Here is a 21,865-nt window from a genome sequence, read left to right as displayed (position 1 = left end):
CCCATGTTGACTCTACACGGAGGTGAAAGCGTTCCACAGGGATGCTGGCCCATGTTGACTCTACACGGAGGTGAAAGCGTTCCACAGGGATGCTGGCCCATGTTGACTCTACAAGGAGTTGAAAGCATTCCACAGGGATACTGGCCCATGTTGACTCCAATGCTTCCCACAGTTGTGTCAAGTTGGCTGGATGTCCTTTGGGTGGTGGAAAATACTTGATTGACACAGGAAAATTTTGCTTGTGGAAAAACCCAGCAGCATTGCAGTTCTTGACACAAACCGGTACCCCTGGAACTTACTACCATATCCCGTTCAAAAGGCACTTCAATCTTTTGTCACCCTCTGAATGGCACACATACACAATCCATGTCTCAGGGCCTAAAAATCCTTCTTTAACCCGTCTCCTCCCCTTCATCTACAAGTGGATTTAACAAGTGACATCAAGAAGGGACTGCTGTCACCTGGATTCACCTGGTCAGTCTATCTCATGGAAAGAGCAGGTGTTCTTAATGTTTTGTATACTCAGTGAAGTAATCCTCACAACTGGGATCATATTCATTCGTGTACATACACCATAGCAAAACGTTCTGCAACGGAAAATGTTTCGCAAAACAAAAACAGCGAGTTTCTTATTGGACAAGTTCATGTACTCCTTCCCCTTTTCAGTCTGTTTTCTTCCATGTTGTGCCTAGTGAATACGACCCAGAGGAAGCCTAGTCGCTTAATTCAGATAGTTGACACAGCATAGATCCAACATGGACACCTCAGTTTCCATCCCCTTGAGAGGCACAATGTAGGACAGTGGAGAAACTGAGAAACACGCACAGATAGGATACGTTTCATTTGTCCTGAATGGAAGACAGAAGTCTTGTTGATCCACTCCAGTGCAAGAAGCATGATTCAGTCAGTCAGCAATGGCAACAGTCCCAATAGTTTCAGTGGGTGGGTTATCTGTCATTCCACAGTGTTACAGTACACCACCACCACCAACAACAACAGGCTAATGAAGCCTACATGGGCACCATAGCAACCACAGTCATACGTACTGTACTTCTTCAAATTCATGATTCATCAATTCATGTTCAATTCATTATTTGTTTGCAGACGGCCCAAAGGTTCATGAGGACTCGTGGCCTAGGCACTATGTTTACTCTGACACACATATCATATGTACACACACACACACACACACACACACACACACACACACACACACACACACACACACACACACACACACACACACACACACACACACACACACACACACACACACACACACACACACACACACACACACACACACACACACACACACACACAGTTAAAACAGCAGATATGAAACCTTAGTTCTTTGGTAACTCCTGACGACATATCACAGTGACTTGGATAACCAATCCGGATATCAGTGAGTTATCAACACTAGTACATTCTGGAACCACACACCCCAGATAACAACTTTCTGTCACCTCTGGTGTTTGCACAGGAATATGAGCTGCTGAGCTGATTCAATGATACTACAGTTAGATAAAACGCATGGGACAGATATGTTAAAGGGAAAGCAGATGTTCATACAGACAGACAGAACACATGACCGGAAGTCTAGTGGAACAGAGGGAGGGTGAGAATGAGAGAAGAGCTGTTTTTGGGGCTCAGCTGTTAGCTGCCCCTGGTCTAGTAGGAACTGGCCCTGGTCTAGAGGAACTGTTCTGGATCTGGCCCTGGTCTAGTAGGAACTGTTCTAGATCTGGCCCTGGTCTAGTAGTATCTGGCCCTGGTCTAGTAGGAACTGTTCTAGATCTGGCCCTGGTCTAGTAGGAACTGTTCTAGATCTGGCCCTGGTCTAGTAGGAACTGTTCTAGATCTGGCCCTGGTCTAGTAGGAACTGTTCTAGCTGGCCCTGGTCTACAGGACTGTTCTGGATCTGTTCTAGATGTTCTAGATCTGGCCCTGGTCTAGTAGGAACTGTTCTAGCTGGCCCTGGTCTAGTAGCCTAGATCTGGCCCTGGTCTAGTAGGAACTGTTCTAGATCTGGCCCTGGTCTAGTAGGAACTGTTCTAGATCTGGCCCTGGTCTAGTAGGAACTGTTCTAGATCTGGCCCTGGTCTGTAGGAACTGTTCTGAGTAGGAACTGTTCTAGATCTGGCCCTGGTCTAGTAGGAACTGTTCTAGATCTGGCCCTGGTCTAGTAGGAACTGTTCTGGATCTGGCCCTGGTCTAGTAGGAACTGTTCTGGATCTGGCCCTGGTCTAGTAGGAACTGTTCTGGATCTGGCCCTGGTCTAGTAGAAACTGTTCTGATCTGGCCCTGGTCTAGTAGGAACTGTTCTAGATCTGGCCCTGGTCTAGTAGGAACTGTTCTAGATCTGGCCCTGGTCTAGTAGGAACTGTTCTGATCTGGCCCTGGTCTAGTAGGAACTGTTCTAGATCTGGCCCTGGTCTAGGGAACTGTTCTAGATCTGGCCCTGGTCTAACTGTTCTGGATCTGGCCCTGGTCTAGTAGGAACTGTTCTGGCTGTTCTGGATCTGGCCCTGGTCTAGTAGATGTTCTGGATCCCTGGTCTAGTAGGAACTGTTCTGGATCTGGTCCTGTTCTGGATCTGTCTAGTAGGAACTGTTCTGGATCTGGCCCTGGTCTATCTGGCCCTGGTCTAGTAGGAACTGTTCTGGATCTGGCCCTGGTCTAGTCTGGGATCTGGCCTGGTCTAGTAGGAACTGTTCTGGATCTGGCCCTGGTCTAGTAGGAACTGTTCTAGTAGGATCTGGCCCTGGTCTAGTAGAAACTGTTCTAGATCTGGCCCTGGTCTAGTAGGAACTGTTCTGGCCCTGGTCTAGTAGAAACTGTTCTGGCCCTGGTCTAGTAGGAACTGTTCTGGATCTGGCCCTGGTCTAGTAGGAACTGTTCTGGATCTGGCCCCTGGTCTAGTAGGAACTGTTCTGGCCCTGGTCTAATAGGAACTGTTCTAGATCTGGCCCTGGTCTAGTAGGAACTGTTCTGGATCTGGCCCTGGTCTAGTAGGAACTGTTCTAGATCTGGCCCTGGTCTAGTAGGAACTGTTCTAGATCTGGCCCTGGTCTAGTAGGAACTGTTCTAGATCTGGCCCTGGTCTAGTAGGAACTGTTCTAGATCTGGCCCTGGTCTAGTAGGAACTGTTCTGGATCTGGCCCTGGTCTAGTAGGAACTGTTCTGGATCTGGCCCTGGTCTAGTAGGAACTGTTCTAGATCTGGCCCTGGTCTAGTAGGAACTGTTCTAGATCTGGCCCTGGTCTAGTAGGAACTGTTCTAGATCTGGCCCTGGTCTAGTAGGAACTGTTCTGGATCTGGCCCTGGTCTAGTAGGAACTGTTCTGGATCTGGCCCTGGTCTAGTAGAAACTGTTCTGGATCTGGCCCTGGTCTAGTAGAAACTGTTCTAGATCTGGCCCTGGTCTAGTAGGAACTGTTCTAGATCTGGCCCTGGTCTAGTAGGAACTGTTCTAGATCTGGCCCTGGTCTAGTAGGAACTGTTCTGGATCTGGCCCTGGTCTAGTAGGAACTGTTCTAGATCTGGCCCTGGTCTAGTAGGAACTGTTCTGGATCTGGCCCTGGTCTAGTAGGAACTGTTCTGGCCCTGGTCTAGTAGGAACTGTTCTGGATCTGGCCCTGGTCTAGTAGGAACTGTTCTGGATCTGGCCCTGGTCTAGTAGGAACTGTTCTGGATCTGGTCTAGTAGGAACTGTTCTGGATCTGGCCCTGGTCTAGTAGGAACTGTTCTGGATCTGGCCCTGGTCTAGTAGGAACTGTTCTGGCCCTGGTCTAGTAGGAACTGTTCTGGATCTGGCCCTGGTCTAGTAGGAACTGATCTGGATCTGGCCCTGGTCTAGTAGGAACTGTTCTGGATCTGGCCCTGGTCTAGTAGGAACTGTTCTAGATCTAGCCCTGGTCTAGTAGGAACTGTTCTGGCCCTGGTCTAGTAGAAACTGTTCTAGATCTGGCCCTGGTCTAGTAGGAACTGTTCTGGCCCTGGTCTAGTAGAAACTGTTCTAGATCTGGCCCTGGTCTAGTAGGAACTGTTCTGGATCTGGCCCTGGTCTAGTAGGAACTGTTCTGGATCTGCCCCTGGTCTAGTAGGAACTGTTCTGGCCCTGGTCTAGTAGGAACTGTTCTAGATCTGGCCCTGGTCTAGTAGGAACTGTTCTGGATCTGGCCCTGGTCTAGTAGGAACTGTTCTAGATCTGGCCCTGGTCTAGTAGGAACTGTTCTAGATCTGGCCCTGGTCTAGTAGGAACTGATCTAGATCTGGCCCTGGTCTAGTAGGAACTGTTCTAGATCTGGCCCTGGTCTAGTAGGAACTGTTCTGGATCTGGCCCTGGTCTAGTAGGAACTGTTCTGGATCTGGCCCTGGTCTAGTAGGAACTGTTCTAGATCTGGCCCTGGTCTAGTAGGAACTGATCTGGATCTGGGTACCCCCTTTAGATGATAGTCCTGGGTGGAAAGTTCCTTTCCCCAAATTCCCAGGTTTTCCAGAAATGCTGGTTTGAGGATTCTGGAGTTCCTTCTTATTCCCTCCTGATTCTGGGAATATTCCAACCGGGATTCCTGGAAAGACTGGGAATTTGGGGAGTTTAGTGAATTTTATCGGACCAGAGGCTGGGTGTCTGTGGTGTCCATGGAGGGGGGTCCTCTAGTGAGACAGGAGGGCTTGACGAACACCCCGTGGCCTGGAGGACAGCGGAAGTAAACCCTCCCCTGGACTGTCCCGTTGTGCTTGCCTGGACAGTGGAGACAGAGGGGATATTCAGGAGTCATGTGACCATTCACCATACATCTCAAACACATGACAGGTTCCTCACAGGTCTAGTTAAGCTCAGTTAAGTATTGCCAGAGCACCAGCACTCTTAAGAGAATGTCCCAAATGACAGTCTCACCCTATATAGTGCACTACTTTTGGCCAGCACACTATGGGTGCACCCTATATAGGGCACTACAGTAGATAAGGAACTGGGAGGCATCCCAGTACATCATTATAACACAGAACATCATTTGATACCTAAACAGCCACTCACCCACAGCCAGGTCCAGCTGCACCCCGACCCAGATCCCCTTGGCGAACTCCACCCCGCCGACGTAGTGCACCGTGCCGCTCCTCTTCCCCACCCATACCTGCTCCCCGGGAGCCATCCAGTCAGGCAGCTGGGCCACCGGAGAACCAGAGCCCTCGTCCCCAGAGGCCTCAGTGCTGCTGGGGTTGGGGCTAGGGCAGCTTGGGCTGGGACAGGGGCTCCCTGGAGGGAGGTCTCCCTGGATTGGCTCCTGGATCTGGGGCTCTCCTCCTGCTAGCTGGCCTGGCGGGCTGGAGGGTGGTGGGCAGGGCACGGCTACGCTGCCAATACACTGTTTGCCGTTGTGGAGGTGTGAGTGGGGCTGAGGGAGCTGGGCGTTACCTGGGTGAGATGTATGTTGTTGTTGTTGTGTGTTGATGACGACCAGGTCTTTGTCAGAGGTCTGGTGCCTGCTGTCAGAGCCCCCTTTCTCCTCCTCCGCTGGGACAGGGGATATGTGTGGTGCATCCCCAGGCTGGAAGTGTCCCAGCTCACCCAGATCCTCCATGCCGTCGTCGGCCCCCTTGAAGTCTGTAAACTCCTGGCTGACGCTGAGGACACACCTGCGGGGCCGCGGGGAGGGTGGCTGCTCTGAGCAGTTAGGAATACTGACAGGGGAGGAGGGGGAGGTGGTGGTTTGGGGGTGGGGAGGGGGCTGGGAGGGGACGCCGGGGGGGACACGCAGGGGTCGGGGTGTCACCCCACGGCGAGACACTTCTGGTCTGGACACAGCCTCGGGCCGTGCTGGTGCAGTGGAAGGAGGGGGACTCGTGGGGGTGGAGGTTGTGGGTTTCCCGGTCAGGGTCATTTCTGTCTTGAGCCACTGCGGAGGCGCTGAGCTGGTCGGAGCTGTCGCTGGCCCCGAATGGCACGTCAGAGAGCGTGGCGTCTGAGGCACTGTGGGAGAAGTAACCGCTGGTGCAGCTGCTGGCGGTGGGGCTCCGGGGAACCCCCTCTCTTTCCCCCCCTCCACCACCTCCCCGACCCCCCCTCAGCTCTCCCCTGCCCCCCGCCCCCCCCTCCCCGCTCTCCAGGGCAGCGTTGTACACCTCAAAGTTGGCAAAGTCCTCTGGGATGTAGGACTGGAAGCTGTGGAAGTCCTGAGGGCCCAGACCCAAACTCAGGGCCATGTCTGTCTCCTCCTCAGAGTCCTGGAATAGACACCACACAGAGACAGACACCACACAGAGACAGACACCACACAGAGACAGACACCACACAGAGACAGACACCACACAGAGACAGACACCAGACACAGAGACAGACACAGGACACATCACACAGGGACAGACACACAGAGACACACCACACAGAGACAGACACCACACAGAGACAGACACCACACAGAGACAGACACCACACAGAGACAGACACCACACAGAGACAGACAGGGACACAGGATAAACATCACACAGGAACAGACAGACACAGGACAGACACCACACAGGGACAGACAGACACAGGACAGACACCACACAGGGACAGACAGGGACACAGGACAGACATCACACAGGGACAGACGGGGACACAGGACAGACATCACACAGGGACAGACGGAGACACAGGACAGAACCCACCAGAGACAATGTCAGCTACTGTTTCTTTCTGCAGGGGAGCCTATCAGGGGAGCCTATCGGTGGAGCCTATCAGGGGAGCCTATCAGGGGAGCCTATCGGGGGAGCCTATCGGGGGAGCCTATCAGGGGAGCCTATCAGGGGAGCCTATCAGGGGAGCCTATCAGGGGAGCCTATCGGTGGAGCCTATCGGTGGAGGCTATCAGGGGAGCCTATCAGGGGAGCCTATCAGGGAGCCTATCGGTGGAGCCTATCAGGGAGCCTATCGGTGGAGCCTATCAGGGAGCCTATCGGTGGAGCCTATCAGGGGAGCCTATCAGGGGAGCCTATCAGGGAGCCTATCAGGGGAGCCTATCAGGGAGCCTATCAGGGGAGCCTATCAGGGGAGCCTATCAGGGGAGCCTATCAGGGGAGCCTATCAGGGGAGCCTATCAGGGGAGCCTATCAGGGAGCCTATCAGGGGAGCCTATCAGGGGAGCCTATCAGGGGAGCCTATCAGGGGAGCCTATCGGTGGAGCCTATCAGGGGAGCCTATCGGTGGAGCCTATCAGGGGAGCCTATCAGGGGAGCCTATCAGGGGAGCCTATCAGGGGAGCCTATCGGTGGAGGCTGGTGGGGGGTTGAATGAAATCAAAGAAGTGTTTGATATATTTGATACCATTCAATGTCTTCCATTCCAGCTGTTACAAAGAGCCGTCTTCTGATTGACTGTGTCACCAGCCACCACTGGAGCCTACCACCTACTACATGATATTAAAATGCATTGAGGACAGCGACTGTAACCATGGATGGACTGGTGGTTGGTTGAGAGGATGTTGGAAAAAACATGAGCTGATGACATCATGCACTTCATGCCGTAGTCACTTCAAGGCACCATGGTATTTTTGTGTGTGTGCGCGTGTGTGACTTACAGCGGTGTGTGGCAGTGTGAGGCTGAGCTTCCTGCTGGTGCAGATACTGAGGGTGAGGGTGGAGGGGGTGAGGGTGGCGGTGGAGGGGCTGCGGTGGCCCTCGCTGCCCGCTCTGGGCCTGCGCCAGGGGGCTTGGCCGTGGCAGGGAGGGGGGAGCAGCACAGAGCTGTCCACACATGAGGAGCGCATGCTCTGCAGATGGGAGTCACACAGGAGGCATGCATGGAGCAGGTGAGTTAACATACATACATGCACAGTCCATAGGGTGTAGAGTTAGTTAGTTAGTGGAACTGGTGATACAGACATGCAGGCCACATTGAATGGAAAACCATGTGTATTAGATGGACATGGTTGGCATCCTAAATGTCATGCTAGTTCAGTGCAGCGCATCAGCGCTTTGGATGAGATGGTATAGATTTAGAGCACGGAGCTCCCCATTCACACAATAGATTTAGAGCATGGAGCTCCCCATTCACACAATAGATTTAGAGCATGGAGCTTCCCATTCACACAATAGATTTAGAGCATGGAGCTCCCCATTCACACAATAGATTTAGAGCATGGAGCTCCCCATTCACACAATAGATTTAGAGCATGGAGCTCCCCAGTCACACAATAGATTTAGAGCATGGAGCTCCCCATTCACACAATAGATTTAGAGCATGGAGCTCCCCATTCACACAATAGATTTAGAGCATGGAGCTCCCCATTCACACAATAGATGTAGAGCATGGAGCTCCCCATTCACACAATAGATTTAGAGCATGGAGCTCCCCATTCACACAATAGATGTAGAGCATGGAGCTCCCCATTCACACAATAGATGTAGAGCATGGAGCTCCCCATTCACACAATAGATGTAGAGCATGGAGCTCCCCATTCACACAATAGATGTAGAGCACGGAGCTCCCCATTCACACAATAGATGTAGAGCACGGAGCTCCCCATTCACACAATAGATGTAGAGCACGGAGCTCCCCATTCACACAATAGATTTAGAGCACGGAGCTCCCCATTCACACAATAGATCACGGAGCTCCCCATTCACACAATAGATTTAGAGCACGGAGCTCCCCATTCACACAATAGATGTAGAGCACGGAGCTCCCCATTCACACAATAGATTTAGAGCACGGAGCTCCCCATTCACACAATAGATTTAGAGCACGGAGCTCCCCATTCACACAATAGATTTAGAGCACGGAGCTCCCCATTCACACAATAGATGTAGAGCACGGAGCTCCCCATTCACACAATAGATTTAGAGCACGGAGCTCCCCATTTACACAATAGATTTAGAGCACGGAGCTCCCCATTCACACAATAGATTTAGAGCACGGAGCTCCCCATTCACACAATAGATTTAGAGCACGGAGCTCCCCATTCACACAATAGATTTAGAGCATGGAGCTCCCCATTCACACAAGAGATTTAGAGCATGGAGCTCCCCATTCACACAATAGATTTAGAGCATGGAGCTCCCCATTCACACACTAGATTTAGAGCATGGAGCTCCCCATTCACACAATAGATTTAGAGCATGGAGCTCCCCATTCACACACTAGATTTAGAGCATGGAGCTCCCCATTCACACAATAGATTTAGAGCATGGAGCTCCCCATTCACACACTAGATTTAGAGCATGGAGCTCCCCATTCACACAATAGATTTAGAGCATGGAGCTCCCCATTCACACAATAGATTTAGAGCATGGAGCTCCCCATTCACACAATAGATTTAGAGCATGGAGCTCCCCATTCACACAATAGATAAACATATGTGAGCAGATCACATTCAGCCAGAACAATCAGCGATAATCAGACAGGTTTAGTAGAATTAGTAGCTGTTGAATGTAGTAAATATCCGTCTGTGTGTACTGGATTCACTTAGAATGGGGAAAATGTCCTGCTTTCAATGACTACTACTGACATATTGTCATACTGTCACATTGCAGACAAGGAGGGATGTCACTGGACTCAGAATGAAGAGAAACCATGGGAACGGCAGGGGAAGAAAAAGGAGATGAAGAAGCAAAACACAGGAAAGGAAATAAGGAAAGACAGAAAGAAAGGAGAGATACACAGGGCCAGAGATGACTAGATAGAGAGAGAGAGAGAGAGAGAGAGAGAGAGAGAGAGAGAGAGAGAGAGAGAGAGAGAGAGAGAGAGAGAGAGAGATAAAAGGGGCCAGAGATGACTAGAGAGAGAGAGAGAGAGAGAGAGAGAGAGAGAGAGAGAGAGAGAGAGGAGAGGATGGATGGATGGATGGATAAAGAGAGAGAGGGATGGTCGTGGCCCATACCTCCTGTCCCAGTAGTGGTCGTGCCTCCAGGACTCTCTTGGTCTTGCTCTCCTCTCTGACTGGCAGCAGAGACTTGAGGAACTTGGGCGTCTGGGGAGAGAGGGCCTTGAACGGGCTGGAGTTGAAGAAGGTGGGGCTCTCTGGTACCAGACCTGAGGGGGAACGCACTAGTAAAAACAAACATCATAGCTCTTTAAATTCTACTTTTAGAATGATTTTTAGTCCTATACTATTCTTAATCTGTCTGGGAAACCAGCCATTGAGTTCCTATTACAGTCCTCATACGGAGGGAGGGCCTGGAGGTTTTCCTGACACACTCAGGGCCCTAAATATGACCTAAAACAAGAGTTTTCTGGTCAGGCCTCCTGGTCTCAACTATAGCTGGAGTTGATGCTGTTGATTTCTGGTTGTTTACCGTGATTCTCTGTCTTGTTTCTGAGTGGCGTCCCACACAGAGAACCACCGTCCTGGGGAGTGCAGTCAGAGACATCCTGATGAAGGTCACAATGGTCCTGGAGGACCAGACAGACAGGTTAGAGTCACAATGGTCCTGGGGGACCACACAGACAGGTTAGAGTCACAATGGTCCTGGAGGACCAGACAGACAGGTTAGTCACAATGGTCCTGGAGGACCAGACAGACAGGTTAGAGTCACAATGGTCCTGGGGACCAGACAGACAGGTTAGAGTCACAATGGTCCTGGAGGACCAGACAGACAGGTTAGAGTCACAATGGTCCTGGAGGACCAGACAGACAGGTTAGAGTCACAATGGTCCTGGAGGACCAGACAGACAGGTTAGAGTCACAATGGTCCTGGAGGACCAGACAGACAGGTTAGAGTCACAATGGTCCTGGAGGACCAGACAGACAGGTTAGAGTCACAATGGTCCTGGAGGACCAGACAGACAGGTTAGAGTCACAATGGTCCTGGAGGACCAGACAGACAGGTTAGAGTCACAATGGTCCTGGAGGACCAGACAGACAGGTTAGAGTCACAATGGTCCTGGAGGACCAGACAGACAGGTTAGAGTCACAATGGTCCTGGAGGACCAGACAGACAGGTTAGAGTCACAATGGTCCTGGAGGACCAGACAGACAGGTTAGAGTCACAATGGTCCTGGAGGACCAGACAGACAGGTTAGAGTCACAATGGTCCTGGAGGACCAGACAGACAGGTTAGAGTCACAGAGGACCAGACAGTACAGTTATTCACAATGACATTTCCATTCTAGACAGGTTAGATCACAATGGTCCTGGAGGACCAGACAAGAGATCCACGAGACAGACTGTTTAATAAAGAGTCATACTGTTAGTACACACCGTCCAGTCTACATCCTCCCAGCCAATCAGGTCTGTTTATAATAATGAACCATCCTACTGTACTGTACCGTCCAGTCTACATCCTCCCAGCCAATCAGGTCTGTTTATAATAATGAACCATCCTACTGTACTGTACCGTCCAGTCGACATCCTCCCAGCCAATCAGGTCTGTTTATAATAATGAACCATCCTACTGTACTGTACCGTCCAGTCTACATCCTCCCAGCCAATCAGGTCTGTTTATAATAATGAACCATCCTACTGTACTGTACCGTCCAGTCTACATCCTACCAGCCAATCAGGTCTGTTTATAATAATGAACCATCCTACTGTACTGTACCGTCCAGTCTACATCCTCCCAGCCAATCAGGTCTGTTTATAATAATGAACCATCCTACTGTACTGTACCTTCCAGTCTACATCCTCCCAGCCAATCAGGTCTGTTTATAATAATGAACCATCCTACTGTACTGTACCGTCCAGTCTACATCCTCCCAGCCAATCAGGTCTGTTTATAATAATGAACCATCCTACTGTACTGTACCGTCCAGTCTACATCCTCCCAGCCAATCAGGTCTGTTTATAATAATGAACCATCCTACTGTACTCTACCTTCCAGTCTACATCCTCCCAGCCAATCAGGTCTGTTTTGCTGCAGGAAGTCTGGAAAACAACAGCAAGTGATCACTAACTCTCACTGACACACATTTCTGTCTTACATGCTGTACGTTGGGGGTGCTGGTGTGTGTGTGTCTCTTACATGCTGTACGTTGGGGGTACTGGTGTGTGTGTGTCTCTTACATGCTGTACGTTGGGGGTGCTGGTGTGTGTGTGTCTCTTACATGCTGTACGTTGGGGGTGCTGGGGTGTGTGTGTCTCTTACGTGCTGTACGCTGGGGGTGCTGGTGTGTGTGTCTCTTACATGCTGTACGTTGGGGGTGCTGGTGTGTGTGTCTCTTACATGCTGTACGTTGGGGGTACTGGTGTGTATGTCTCTTACATGCTGTACGTTGGGGGTACTGGTGTGGGGGTGCTGGTGTGTATGTCTCTTACATGCTGTACGTTGGGGGTACTGGTGTGTATGTCTCTTACATGCTGTACGTTGCTGGGGTACTGGTGTGGGGGTGGTGTGTATGTCTCTTACATGCTGTACGTTGGGGGTACTGGTGTGGGTGTGTATGTCTCTTACATGCTGTACGTTGCTGGGGTACTGCTGCGTGTATGTCTCTTACATGCTGTACGTTGGGGGTACTGGTGTGTATGTCTCTTACATGCTGTACGTTGGGGGTACTGGTGTGTATGTCTCTTACATGCTGTACGTTGGGGGTACTGGTGTGTGTGTCTCTTACATGCTGTACGTGGGGGTACTGGCGTGTATGTCTCTTACATGCTGTACGTTGGGGGTACTGGTGTGTATGTCTCTTACATGCTGTACGTTGGGGGTACTGGTGTGTATGTCTCTTACATGCTGTACGTTGGGGGTACTGGTGTGTATGTCTCTTACATGCTGTACGTTGGGGGTGCTGGTGTGTGTGTCTCTTACATGCTGTACGTTGGGGGTGCTGGTGTGTGTGTGTGTCTCTTACATGCTGTACGTTGGGGGTGCTGGTGTGTGTCTCTTACATGCTGTACGTTGGGGGTGCTGAAGCTCCTTCTGATGTTTCTCCCTTTACAGACAGAGCTTCCTTCACCGTCACCGCCTGATGACATCAATCAAACAAACGTTATTGTCCCCAGAGAGAAATGTGGTTGGCAGTGATCCATCTAGAAACCTCCGTTACACAAACCACACAGGATTCACACACATCTAAACTCCTCATTTACCAGCAAGAGGCAGTACGATTCAACAGCGTGAAGTGGGTGGGTGTGTGTGTGTGTGTGTGTGAAAAGTGTGTGTGTGTGTGTGTGTGTGTGTGTGTGTGTGTGTGTGTGTGTGTGTGTGTGTGTGTGTGTGTGTGTGTGTGTGTGTGTGTGTGAAACGTGTGTGTGTGTGTGTGAAACGTGTGTGTGTGTGTGTGAAAAGTGTGTGTGTGTGTGTGTGTGTGTGTGTGTGTGTGTGTGTGTGTGTGTGTGTGTGTGTGTGTGTGTGTGTGTGTGTGTGTGTGTGTGTGTGTGTGTGTGTGTGTGTGTGTGTGTGTGTGTGTGTGTGTAGTGTGTGAATTGTGTGTGTGTGAAGTGTGTGAAGTATGTGAAGTGTGTGTGAAGTGTGTGAAGTGTGTGTGTGAAATGTGTGTGAGAGGTACCTGTCTGAGTCTCTCCAGGCTCAGTATATTCTCCACCTCCAGAAGTCCTCTGGTGTATTGCTCTATGTAGGTCTGTCCATCCTGACTCTCCTCACCGTCTCCCCTCGCTGCCATCAGGGCCAGAGTCTCTCTCTCCTCAGGCTCCTCAGATGCCTGGACACACCATTATTACATCACAACACAACATTATCATATTACATTACATATTACATTACAACAACATTATTATATGACAATACAACATTATTACACTACATCACCACACTACATTATCATATCACAAGACAACATTATCATATTACAATACAACAACATTATTATATGACAATACAACATTATTACATTACATCACACCACTACATTATCATATCACAAGACAACATTATCATATTACAATACAACAACATTATTCTATGACAATACAACATTATTACATTACATCACACCACTACATTATCATATCACAAGACAACATTATCATATTACAACAGCATCATATTACATAACAAAAACATTATTATATTACAACACGATCATATTACAACACAACATTATCATATTGCATTACAACATTATCAAATTACAATACAACAGCATTATTATATGACAATACACCATTATTACATTACAACATTACCATTTGACAATACAACAACATTATTATATTACAACACAACATTATCATATTGCATTACAACATTATCAAATTACAATACAACAGCATTATTATATGACAATACACCATTATTACATTACAACATTACCATTTGACAATACACCAACATTATTATATTACAACACAACATTATCGTATTACATTGCAACATTATCATATCACATCATCATATTAGAACATTATCATATTACATTACAACATAACATCATATTACAATACAACATCATCATACTACAACACAACAACATTATCATATTATCAATACAACAATATTATCATATTACAATACAACAACAACATTATTTATATTACAATACAACAATATTATCATATTACAATACAAACAACATTATTATTACAACACAACAATATTACAATAAAACAACAACATTATTATATACAACACAACAATATTATCAATTACAATACAACAACATTATTATATTACAATACAACATTATTACACTACAATAAAACAACAACATTATCACAACATTATTACACTACAATAAAACACAACATTATTACACTACAATAAAACACAACATTATTACACTACAATAAAACACAACATTATTACACTACAATAAAACACAACATTATTACACTACAATAAAACACAACATTATTACACTACAATAAAACACAACATTATTACACTACAATAAAACACAACATTATTACACTACAATAAAACACAACATTATTACACTACAATAAAACACAACATTATTACACTACAATACAACATTTGTAACGGTTTTCTAGGGTGTGAAGGAGAGTCGGATGCAGCGTACAGATTGCGATCCATGTTTAATGAACAAACGTAACAGGAATCTAAATACAAAACCTACAAAACAATAAACGTAATGAAAACCGAAACAGCCTAATACTGGTGCACATACACACAGAACAAGGAACAAAGACACTAAGGACAATCACCCACATACAAACACAAAACAATATGGCTGCCTAAATATGGTTCCCAATCAGAGACAACGATAAACACCTGCCTCTGATTGAGAACCACTTCAGACAGCCATAGACTTAACCAGAACACCCCACTAGCTACAATCCCAATACATACACAAACCCATGCCACACCCTGGCCTGACCAAATAAATAAAGATAAACACAAAATACTTCGACCAGGGCGTGACAACATTATTATATTACATTACAACACAACATTATCATATTACAATACAACATTATTACATTACAATAAAACACAATATTATTACATTTACAAGAGAGTTAACCAAACTGTGTCCTAGGGTGGTATAGCTGTCTAAGATAGTTAACAATGTAGCCATGTTATTTTCTACTTCCTGTATATAGCCATGTTATTTTCTACTTCCTGTATATAGATAGCCATGTTATTTTCTACTCCCTGTATATAGATAGCCATGTTATTTTCTACTTCCTGTATATAGATAGCCATGTTATTTTCTACTTCCTGTATATAGATAGCCATGTTATTTTCTACTTCCTGTATATAGATAGCCATGTTATTTTCTACTCCCTGTATATAGATAACCATGTTATTTTCTACTTCCTGTATATAGATAGCCATGTTATTTTCTACTCCTGTATATAGATAACCATGTTATTTTCTACTTCCTGTATATAGATAGCCATGTTATTTTCTACTTCCTGTATATAGATAGCCATGTTATTTTCTACTCCCTGTATATAGATAGCCATGTTATTTTCTACTTCCTGTATTTAGCCATGTTATTTTCTACTTCCTGTATATAGATAGCCATGTTATTTTCTACTTCCTGTATATAGATAGCCATGTTATTTTCTACTTCCTGTATATAGATAGCCATGTTATTTTCTACTTCCTGTATATAGATAGCCATGTTATTTTCTACTTCCTGTATATAGATAGCCATGTTATTTTCTACTTCCTCTATATAGATAGCCATGTTATTTTCTACTTCCTGTATATAGATAGCCATGTTATTTTCTACTTCCTGTATATAGATAGCCATGTTATTTTCTACTTCCTGTATATAGATAGCCATGTTATTTTCTACTTCCTGTATATAGATAGCCATGTTATTTTCTACTTCCTGTATATAGATAGCCATGTTATTTTCTACTTCCTGTATATAGATAACCATGTTATTTTCTACTTCCTGTATATAGATAGCCATGTTATTTTCTACTCCTGTTTTTTTTATTTGTTATTCACTGTCACAATGTTTTATTTGATCTTTAACTGCATTGTATAGATAACCATGTTATTTTCTACTTCCTGTATATAACCATGTTATTTTCTACTTCCTGTATATAGATAGCCATGTTATTTCTACTCCCTGTATATAGATAGCCATGTTATTTTCTACTTCCTGTATATAGATAGCCATGTTATTTTCTACTTCCTGTATATAGATAGCCATGTTATTTTCTACTTCCTCTATATAGATAGCCATGTTATTTTCTACTTCCTGTATATAGATAGCCATGTTATTTTCTACTTCCTGTATATATAGATAGCCATGTTATTTTCTACTTCCTCTATATAGATAGCCATGTTATTTTCTACTTCCTGTATATAGATAGCCATGTTATTTATACTTGTTATTTTTATTTGTTATTCACTGTCACAATGTTTTATTTGATCTTTAACTGCATTGTTGGAAAAGGACCCGTAAGGAAGCATTCTCAACGTCAGTCTACACCTGTTGTCTACCAAGCATGTGACACATAACCTTTGATTTGATATAAAATACAACCTGTCTAATTAAATACACCTAAAACACGTGAGAAGGGGGACTCCCTCACTCCTTAAGAAAATGAATGAACAATACTTTTATTGTACCATTTTCTCTGGATACCAAAAATGAAATAAAATAGTTTCTAACTTTATTTGGATACTAGTCCCCTGCAGATGGTTCAGACTAGTTATTGTTGGTATACTATATTTAACACAGTGACACTGACATCGCACAGGAACAGTGAAGCGGTTTACCTTTGGTATATTTGACAGAATCTCATAGGTGACTCCACAGGAGTACAGTGTGTTCTTCAAGGACATCCTTCTCTTCAGACTCTGGGTGAAGCTCTACGACAGAGATAAACAACATGGTGGATCAGTACTGAGTACAGTGTGTTCTTCAAGGACATCCTTCTCTTCAGACTCTGGGTGAAGCTCTACACAGAGAAAAACAACATGGTGGATCAGTACTGAGTACAGTGTGTTCTTCAAGGACATCCTTCTCTTCAGACTCTGGGTGAAGCTCTACGACAGAGATAAACAACATGGTGGATCAGTACTGAATACAGTGTGTTCTTCAAGGACATCCTTCTCTTCAGACTCTGGGTGAAGCTCTACGACAGAGAAAAACAACATGGTGGATCAGTACTGAGTACAGTGTGTTCTTCAAGGACATCCTTCTCTTCAGACTCTGGGTGAAGCTCTACGACAGAGAAAAACAACATGCCAGACAGAGAGCGTTACAGGGCAGGATTCCCGGACAGAGGTGAAACCCAGTCCTAGCATGCCTGTTAGTCCAAGACTAGGCTTAATCTGGGTCGGGGAAACTGGGATTGAATGTTTCTCTAATCTAATTATGTGCTGTCAGTCATGTCAGTAGTCACCAGGCCGGTCAGTGCTGTTTGTTGTAGATGTTGACAGATGTTTGTCTGTCAGTCTGTGTCTGTGTGTGTGTGTGTCTGTGTGTGTGTCTGTCAGTCTGTGTGTGGGTGTCTGTCAGTCTGTGTGTGTGTGTCTGTCAGTCTGTGTCTGTTAGTCTGTGTGTGTGTCTGTTAGTCTGTGTGTGTGTGTCTGTCAGTCTGTGTCTGTTAGTCTGTGTGTGTGTCTGTTAGTCTGTGTGTGTGTGTCTGTTAGTCTGTGTGTGTGTGTCTGTTAGTCTGTGTGTGTGTGTCTGTTAGTCTGTGTGTGTGTGTGTGTCTGTCAGTCTGTGTGTGTGTCTGTTAGTCTGTGTGTGTGTGTCTGTTAGTCTGTGTGTGTGTGTGTGTGTGTGTCTGTTAGTCTGTGTGTGTGTCTGTCAGTCTGTGTGTGTGTGTGTGTGTGTGTGTGTGTGTCTGTGTGTGTGTGTGTGTGTGTGTGTGTGTGTGTGTGTGTGTCTGTTAGTCTGTGTGTGTGTCTGTCAGTCTGTGTGTGTGTGTGTGTCTGTTAGTCTGTGTGTGTGTGTGTCTCTCCAGTCCAGACCTGTTTGTTGTAGATGTTGACAGAGATCCTCTTGCGCAGCACCAGCTCCATGGAGACAGGATGGCTGAGCTGCACTGTGGCTCTAATGATCACGTAGATACGCTCGTTGGGTGACGTCACGCGGTTCAGGTGCACAGAGTCGTGGATGGATGAGTCCCAGGAGCACAGCGCTGACACCTGGTGACAGGAGGTGGAAAACACAACTATTATTCTCAGGTTTTCACTAAATCCTGATTGGAGGATTTCCCGGTTTCCTGCATATTTCCTCCTGATTCTGGGAATCTTCCAACTGGGATTTCTGGAAAAACAGGAAGTGGCCAGTACACACACACACACACACACACACACACACACACACACACACACACACACACACACACACACACACACACACACACACACACACACACACACACACACACACACACACACACACACACACACACACACACACACACACACACACACACACACTCTTGTACAGCTAACCTTGTGGGGACACACAATTCAGTCTAATTCAAAATCAAATTTCCCTAAACCTAACCCGTACTCGTACCCTAACCCTAGCTCCTAACGCTAGCTCCTAACCCTAAACCTAACTCCTAGCTCTTAACCCTAGTTCCTAAACCTAGCTCCTAACCCTAAACCTAACCCTAGCTCCTAACTCTAAACCTAACCCTAGCTCCTAACTCTAAACCTAACCCTTAACTCTAAACCTAACGCTAGCTCCTAACCTTAACGTAACCTTAACCCTAAACCTAACCCTAGCTCATAACCCTAAACCTAACTCCTAGCTCTTAACCCTAGTTCCTAAACCTAAACCTAGCTCCTAACCATAAACCTAACCCTAGCTCCTAACCCTAGCTCCTAACCCTAAACCTAACCCTAACGCTAGCTCCTAACCCTAAACCTAACGCTAGCTCCTAACCCTAACTCTAAACCTAACCCTAACTCTAAACCTAACCCTAGCTCCTAACCTTAACGTAACCTTAACCCTAAACCTAACCCTAGCTCATAACCCTAAACCTAACTCCTAGCTCCTAACCCTAACCCTAACCCTAGCTCCTAACTCTAAACCTAACCCTAGCTCCTAACTCTAAACCTAACCCTAGCTCCTAACTCTAAACCTAACCCTAGCTCCTAACTCTAAACCTAACCCTAGCTCCTAACTCTAAACCTAACCCTAGCTCCTAACCCTAGCTCCTAACCCTAGCCCCTAACTCTAAACCTAACCCTAGCTCCTAACCCTAGCTCCTAACCCTAGCCCCTAACTCTAAACCTAACCCTAGCTCCTAACCCTAGCTCCTAACCCTAGCCCCAAACTCTAAACCTAACCCTAGCTCCTAACCCTAGCTCCTAACCCTAGCTCCTAACTCTAAACCTAACCCTAGCTCCTAACTCTAAACCTAACCCTAGCCCCTAACTCTAAACCTAACCCTAGCTCCTAACCCTAGCTCATAACCCTAAACCTAACCCTAGCTCCTAACCCTAGCGCCTAACCCTAGCTCCTAACTCTAAACCTAACCCTAGCTCCTAACTCTAAACCTTAACTCTAAACCTAACCCCTAACTCTAAACCTAACCCTAGCTCCTAACTCTAAACCTAACCCTAGCTCCTAACCCTTAACGTAACCTTAACCCAAACCTAACCCTAGCTCCTCACCCTAACTCCTAGCTCCTAACCCTAAACCTAACGCCTATCCCTAGCCCCTAACTCTAAACCTAACCCTAGCTCATAACCCTAAACCTAACGCCCATCCCTAGCCCCTAACCCTAGCTCCTAACTCTAAACCTAACCCTAGCTCCTAACCCTAGCTCCTAACTCTAAACCTAACCCTAGCTCATAACACTAAACCTAACGCCTATCCCTAGCCCCTAACCCTAGCTCCTAACTCTAAACCTAACCCTAGCTCATAACCCTAAACCTAACGCCTATCCCTAGCCCCTAACCCTAGCTCCTAACTCTAAACCTAACCCTAGCTCCTAACTCTAAACCTAACCCTAGCTCCTAACTCTAAACCTAACCCTAGCTCATAACCCTAAACCTAACTCCTAGCTCCTAACCCTAGCTCCTAACCCTAACGCCTAACCCTAGCTCCTAACCCTAACGCCTAACCCTAGCTCCTAACTCTAAACCTAACTCCTAGCTCCTAACTCTAAACCTAACCCTAGCTCCTAACCCTAATGCCTAACCCTAGCTCCTAACTCTAAACCTAACTCCTAGCTCCTAACTCTAAACCTAACCCTTAACTCTAAACCTAACCCTAGCTCCTAACCTTAACGTAACCTTAACCCTAAACCTAGCTCATAACCCTAAACCTAACTCCTAGCTCTTAACCCTAGTTCCTAAACCTAGCTCCTAACCCTAAACCTAACCCTAGCTCCTAACCTTAACGTAACCTTAACCCTAAACCTAGCTCATAACCCTAAACCTAACTCCTAGCTCTTAACCCTAGTTCCTAAACCTAACCCTAGCTCCTAACCCTAAACCTAACCCTAGCTCCTAACCCTAAGCCTAACGCTAGCTCCTAACCCTAAACCTAACGCTGGCTCCTAACCCTAAACCTAACCCTAACTCCTAACCCTAAACCTAACCCTAACTCTAAACCTAACCCTAGCTCCTAACCTTAACGTAACCTTATCCCTAAACCTAACCCTAGCTCCTAACCCTAAACCTAACCCTAGCTCCTAACCCTAAACCTAACCCTAGCTCCTAACCCTAACGCCTAACCCTAGCTCCTAACTCTAAACCTAACCCTAGCTCCTAACTCTAAACCTAACCCTAGCTCCTAACTCTAAACCTAACCCTAGCTCCTAACTCTAAACCTAACCCCTAACTCTAAACCTAACCCTAGCTCCTAACTCTAAACCTAACCCTAGCTCCTAACTCTAAACCTAACCCTAGCTCCTAACTCTAACCCTAAACCTAACTCCTAGCTCCTAACTCTAAACCTAACCCTAGCTCCTAACTCTAAACCTAACCCTAGCTCCTAACTCTAAACCTAACCCTAGCTCCTAACTCTAAACCTAACCCTAGCTCCTAACTCTAAACCTAACCCTAGCTCCTAACTCTAAACCTAACCCTAGCTCCTAACTCTAAACCTAACCCTAGCTCCTAACTCTAAACCTAACCCTAGCTCCTAACTCTAAACCTAACCCTAGCTCCTAACTCTAAACCTAACCCTAGCTCCTAACTCTAAACCTAACCCTAGCTCCTAACTCTAAACCTAACCCTAGCTCCTAACTCTAAACCTAACCCCTAACTCTAAACCTAACCCTAGCTCCTAACTCTAAACCTAACCCTAGCTCCTAACTCTAAACCTAACCCTAGCTCCTAACTCTAAACCTAACCCTAGCTCCTAACTCTAAACCTAACCCTAGCTCCTAACTCTAAACCTAACCCGAGCTCCTAACTCTAAACCTAACCCTAGCTCCTAACTCTAAACCTAACCCTAGCTCCTAACTCTAAACCTAACCCTAGCTCCTAACTCTAAACCTAACCCTAGCTCCTAACTCTAAACCTAACCCTAGCTCCTAACTCTAAACCTAACCCTAGCTCCTAACTCTAAACCTAAC

General features: G+C 46.4%; 1 protein-coding gene and 1 pseudogene across 1 annotated transcript; both read right to left on the bottom strand.

The window, feature by feature from the left end:
• Window positions 1-4,305: 4,305 nt before the first annotated feature.
• On the bottom strand, window positions 4,306-5,716 carry LOC124027669 (CAP-Gly domain-containing linker protein 2-like). The gene is made up of 2 exons (XM_046340036.1): window positions 5,044-5,716; window positions 4,306-4,749 (listed from the first exon to the last, which is right to left on the bottom strand). Exons 1-2 carry the CDS (start codon window positions 5,585-5,587, stop codon window positions 4,613-4,615), a joined length of 681 nt encoding a protein of 226 aa, XP_046195992.1. The 5' UTR covers window positions 5,588-5,716; the 3' UTR covers window positions 4,306-4,612.
• A 4-nt stretch (window positions 5,717-5,720) lies between these two features.
• Window positions 5,721-21,865, bottom strand: part of LOC124027668 — a 25,948-nt pseudogene continuing 9,803 nt past the window's right edge.

Source organism: Oncorhynchus gorbuscha, unplaced genomic scaffold (genome assembly GCF_021184085.1).
Source record: "Oncorhynchus gorbuscha isolate QuinsamMale2020 ecotype Even-year unplaced genomic scaffold, OgorEven_v1.0 Un_scaffold_3447, whole genome shotgun sequence".
Classification (NCBI taxonomy): Eukaryota; Metazoa; Chordata; class Actinopteri; order Salmoniformes; family Salmonidae; genus Oncorhynchus; species Oncorhynchus gorbuscha.
This window is presented reverse-complemented; position numbering and strand designations above follow the sequence as displayed.

Coding starts and splice junctions, on each gene's coding strand:
- LOC124027669 (XM_046340036.1), bottom strand. CDS start 5,587: ATGGAGGATCTGGGTGAGCTGGGACACTTCCAGCCTGGGGATGCACCA. Junction 4,750..5,043: donor GCAGCTGGACCTGGCTGTGG/GTGAGTGGCTGT, acceptor TCCACTGTCCAG/GCAAGCACAACGGGACAGTC.